Source organism: Meleagris gallopavo, chromosome 2 (assembly GCF_905368555.1).
Source record: "Meleagris gallopavo chromosome 2, MGAL_WU_HG_1.1, whole genome shotgun sequence".
Lineage (NCBI taxonomy): Eukaryota > Metazoa > Chordata > Aves > Galliformes > Phasianidae > Meleagris > Meleagris gallopavo.
The window spans coordinates 40,029,124-40,034,017 of NC_139405.1; the positions used below are offsets into that span (position 1 = coordinate 40,029,124).

General features: G+C 42.1%; 1 protein-coding gene across 1 annotated transcript in view; it reads left to right on the plus strand.

The window, feature by feature from the left end:
* The window catches only part of PSMB1 (proteasome 20S subunit beta 1), a 6,364-nt gene continuing 1,470 nt past the window's right edge, over positions 1-4,894 (plus strand). The window contains exons 1-5 of the mRNA XM_003204047.5: positions 1-254; positions 1,214-1,321; positions 2,933-3,014; positions 3,447-3,576; positions 4,773-4,879. Of these exons, the coding sequence (XP_003204095.1) occupies positions 154-254; positions 1,214-1,321; positions 2,933-3,014; positions 3,447-3,576; positions 4,773-4,879 (528 nt within the window). The 5' untranslated portion in view covers positions 1-153. The remainder of the gene's footprint in view (positions 255-1,213; positions 1,322-2,932; positions 3,015-3,446; positions 3,577-4,772; positions 4,880-4,894) is intronic.

Genomic DNA, 4,894 nt, shown 5'->3' on the forward strand with positions numbered 1-4,894 from the left:
TGGTCCGGATCGTGGAGGCTGTGCGGTCGCCGACAGTGGGGCGTGGCACCTCCAGGACAGACGAGACGAGGTGCCTGTGCCTCATAGAGCGCCACCTCCTCGTTTCCGGTGCCGCCATTTTGCCGTGAGACAGCAGTGAGCGGTGCTGCGGAGATGCTGTCTGCCGCCGGATACGCAGAGCTGAGGCCGGAGCCGGGCTGCGGGCTGGGCGGGCCCGTCCAGTACCGCTTTTCGCCCTACACCTTCAACGGCGGGTGAGAGCCGCGGGCAGGGGTGGGGCGGGCTGAGGCTGAGCGATGGCTGGGCCGCGTCCTCCTCGTTTTCGTCTCGCCGGCCCCGTGCGAGGAAGCCTGTGCCCTGGGCAGCGTCTGTCGGTAGAGCAGTGGGGGAGAGTCGGGCTTGGCTTCGCACAGGGCTGCGTGTCCCGAGGATCGGTGCTTCTCTTCTGCTTTATTTCTCTGTGCTACTGGGGATTTTGTCACACTGCAGACCGCTGAACACTTAGGGGTCAAAGCAAGCGCTTTCCCTTACCCAGGGGCTTGTTTCTTTGTAGTGGGAAACGTCTCTAGTGGTGATTTGTTTTTAAGGCTGTAACTGAGTCACAAACGACTTTGTCATAACTGTTACAGGTGGGTGATCTTTTGCAGATGCTTGCTCTGAATTGACAAGCATCTGGGCAGCTTGACGTTTGTTAGATTTATTTTTTTTTCTTGATCACTAACTGCTTTGTAAAGGACATCTCTTAGCTACTTAGTGGAAGTGGCAGTGTAGCAATCACAGAGTAATTATTTGGAAATTAATAATGTAGGTTAACATTAAGTTAAAAGAGTGATGCTAATTCTGTGGTAGTGGAGCTAAGTGCTTGGCTGGAGTGTGTTTGCTTGGAGAGCCAGCCAGTTTTCCTTATCAGACATCAGCAGCTTTCCTTATCAGACATCTAAAATGGGAATCTGTTGTGTCTTGACCTTACTAAGCTTCTGTACGGTTTGCAGTCAAAGCAAAGAATCACGTACATTCTCTTTAGTGTGTCTAGTGTCTTTTTTCTTCTAATCTCAAGTTTATGCATAGGGAAATGTATAGTGGGAAAAATCAAGGAATGTAATAAGATTCATGACACAATGTGAGTGTGGATAGAGAACTTTTATCTTCTCATCACTTGTCGAAGAACCAAGCTGTGCCAAAAATTGTGATTGTATGAATACTCTTCTTCAAGGACTGTCTTGGCGATTGCTGGAGAAGACTTTTGCATTGTTGCCTCTGACACACGACTGAGTGAAGGTTATGCAATTCACAGCCGGGACAGTCCAAAATGCTACAAACTGTAAGTCCGTACCTTATAAGAATTGAAATGGAGGAATGACCCTGTGTATTTATTGTGTTGCCTGAAATTATCTATCATGTTCCTTACGTAGAACTCTTAGGGAAAAAAAAAAAAAGAAAAAAAAAAAGGTAGTAACAGAATTGGAGTTTTGGAATTAGGATGACTTTTGCTGTAATGTGATGCTCTAAATGCAGTCAGATTTCTTATTGCATGCTGTTGAATGTTTTTAGCATGGTGCCTGACTTTACCTGTAACATAAGCTAGGTGTTTTTTTGGCAAGATAATCAGAAGAACTTTTGTATTAACTTGTGTAATAACTAGTTCTGCTTTGTCAGGCCACAAGTGTGCTCACTGCTGTCAGTTTTTTTGCTTATGACATGTGATCATGTAAACTTGTGTTTTACCTGGCTAACTCTATGTAGTATCTTTGACTCTTACCATCCAAATGGAAATTGCTTTAGTACAATTAGTGTAGAGCTCATGATGGCTTTGGGTAATTGCGGTGACAGAAACTGAGATTATCTCAGTTTAAGTTGTTTTGAAAATGATTGCTGAGTGTTAAACCTATAAACATGTGTTGTGTTTTAACCTCAAGACAGCTAAACTTTGCAGCTGTTTGCTCACTTCCACCAAACCCTGCAGTGGGATGTGGAAGAGAGTTGGGGAAAAAACAAGTTAAACCAACGGGCTGATGCAAAGATAGCTTAATAGGTCAGAAAATGAAAGAAATAATAAAATAAAGCACGAGGCAGTTGCTCTCCGCCTGCTGACCAGTGCCTGACCAGATCCTGAGCAGCAGTTTCACCCTCCCCTTCCACTTTGGTCGACTATCCTGCTTTATCATTCCAGATGACCCTGCGTGGTATGGGACATCCCTTGGCCAGTTTGGGTCAGCTGTCCTGGCCCTGTCGTCTCCTAGCTTCCCTTGCACCTTCAGTCTCCATCACTGTCAGGGCAGTGTGAAAAGCTGAAACATCCTTGGCTCTGTGCAGTGCTACTCAGCAAGAGCCAAAACATCAATGTTGTCAACAGTTCTCATCCTGCATCCAAAGCACAGCACTGTAGCAGCTACTAGGAGGAAAGCTAGCTCTGTCCCAGCCGAAACAAGGACAATGTGTTAATGTTTGTAGGCTCTTTTAGAAATGTGGGTTCTCGTAGTTATTGCTTATTAAATGCTTGCTCTGAAACTGAGCAAAGAGCTAATATTGTATAACACATCAGCAAATAACTGCTGTTGTGATGACAGAAAAAATCACCTACAGAATAAACATTACCTCGCCAGCTAAAAGCATTCCCCTGGCCAGATGGAGTAAAACCGTATTGAATAACATGATGAAAGTGTTTTGTTTTTTTTTCTCCAAAGTTTTGCTTTGGAAATCAGTGGGTTGAAGAGTGACATCTGTGTGATCCCACACTTAATGAGTCCTTTCCAAGATGTAAGCTGCAGTTAGCTTTTATTTGCAGAATACCTGTTACTACTACATTTTAGACAACTACTTCTGATAGTGTTTGAGAAGCTGGAAATACATTTGATATTTTCATAACTTACCATGTAAGAAAGTGATGTAGCTCATACTAAATCTAAAATCGCAACAAAACTTTGTTTTACAGAACAGAGCATACAGTCATTGGATGCAGTGGCTTCCATGGTGACTGCCTTACACTTACTAAAATTATTGAAGCAAGATTAAAGGTAGCTAACTGTCTTAATATATTTAGAAACATGTATATTTTTTGGTATTGCATTTGAGACCTATTATAATTTTAAATATGGTTTTTGCTGTTTGTCATCAAGTGTTTGTATTGTAACTGTAGCTGTATTGCTAGTGAAAGATCAAGCAGGATGAAATTGAGGCCATGTTCTTGCCAAATCACAAGATTAAAAATTGAAGCGATGAAAAGAATAATGAGGCAACATCTGTTCTTTGCTAAGTCTCAGAAAAATATGAATTTTGGTTTATTTGGTAAGGCATTACTGTTAGACCAATGCTGTTTTTGTAATTATGTCAGTTAATATTTTGCTAATATTGTTCTCTTCAGTAATGATGTTGCAGAAAATGTAATTTTGGTTGAGTATAAATTTGAGCATGTGACTTTCCTGTTGGACGTGCTGTGCCATTTGCAGATGTACAAGCATTCCAATAACAAGACCATGACTACTGGAGCTATTGCAGCAATGCTGTCTACAATTCTGTATTCTCGACGTTTCTTTCCTTACTACGTTTACAACATAATTGGTGGACTTGATGAAGAAGGTAAGACTTGAAACAAATTTTATTTGTGCCTTTCAGTGTGGTAGAGATTATGAAATGCTGAAGGTCAACGCTGGAGACAGGTTTTCTATGAAGACTTTTAAATGTTAATTAATCTCTAACAAAAATAATGACTTCTACATGCTGTACGTGCTGTAAGTTTAATTCTCCTCTTCCAGGACATTCTGTGTCCAGTGATGTGGTTGAGCTGTTAAAATACTGTATTCTCTGGCTTTGAGCAGGAGCTCAGAGGTGGTCTTGCTTAGCTAATTTCAACCGCTCCCCACAGTTTGCTGTTGAAACTAAGTTATAGTGCTTCCCCAGTCTTGCTGAGATGTCTGCAATATATGGAGAGTGAGTCGGTCTGTCTTGCATAATGGGAACTGTCAGACTGAGGGTACAGTAGCATGTGATAAGAATGAGAGCACACGTTTGCACACATGAGTTTGATTTGTTCTGATTTAATGTTACTATCTGGATCTGTGCCAGGGCTGCTCAGCAACCACTACTGTGTGGCCAAGTGTGCTGTCCAGCTTATCACATCAGGTGCAGCCTGTCTGAACAGAGGGAACGAGTGTAGCCAGGCATTGCATTTTCACTCATATTCCCTTGTGAAACCCTGTAGATGCTACAGTGCATCTCAATTTCTGGTGCTGGCACAAGATAGCTTGCTTTGTGCAGCCTGGCCTGACTCCAGAGGAAAGAACAAAAGAGCCCAAAGCACCATCCCTGTTTCCAGGAAGGCACTACAGAGGCAACTAAGCACACAGTCTGGAAGCAGTTCCAAGAACTGTGCACTTTTGCTGACTAAACTTTCTGCTAGTTGTTTAAAAAAAAAAAAAAAGTAGAGCTCTTTTTGCATCACTGTGCTCTAACACGTTCTTCTGTTTTGATTATTCTTCATTAGGACTTCTTCTGTGGTAAGTACTGTAGAAAACATCTGCTAGAGCATGGGTATAGCTTAAGTCATGCAGATAACCTTGCATATAGTAGGGCACCGTAATCACAGTGAGCCTGCTATACAAGGTATTGTCTGAACACAGTGCAGTACTATTTTGTAAAGCTTCTTCGGAGATTTCTGGTATTTCTGAAACTGTTTATGGACAGAATTTTTTTTTTTTTTAATGCAAATCTTTATCACTATTAAGAATCATTCTGGATTGCAATTACATACTTACGTACTTCTTTTTTTCTTTAAGGGAAGGGAGCAGTCTATAGCTTTGACCCAGTAGGCTCATACCAGAGAGACTCTTTCAAAGCAGGTGGATCAGCAAGTGCCATGCTGCAGCCCTTGCTTGATAACCAGGTAAAATAGTTCTTC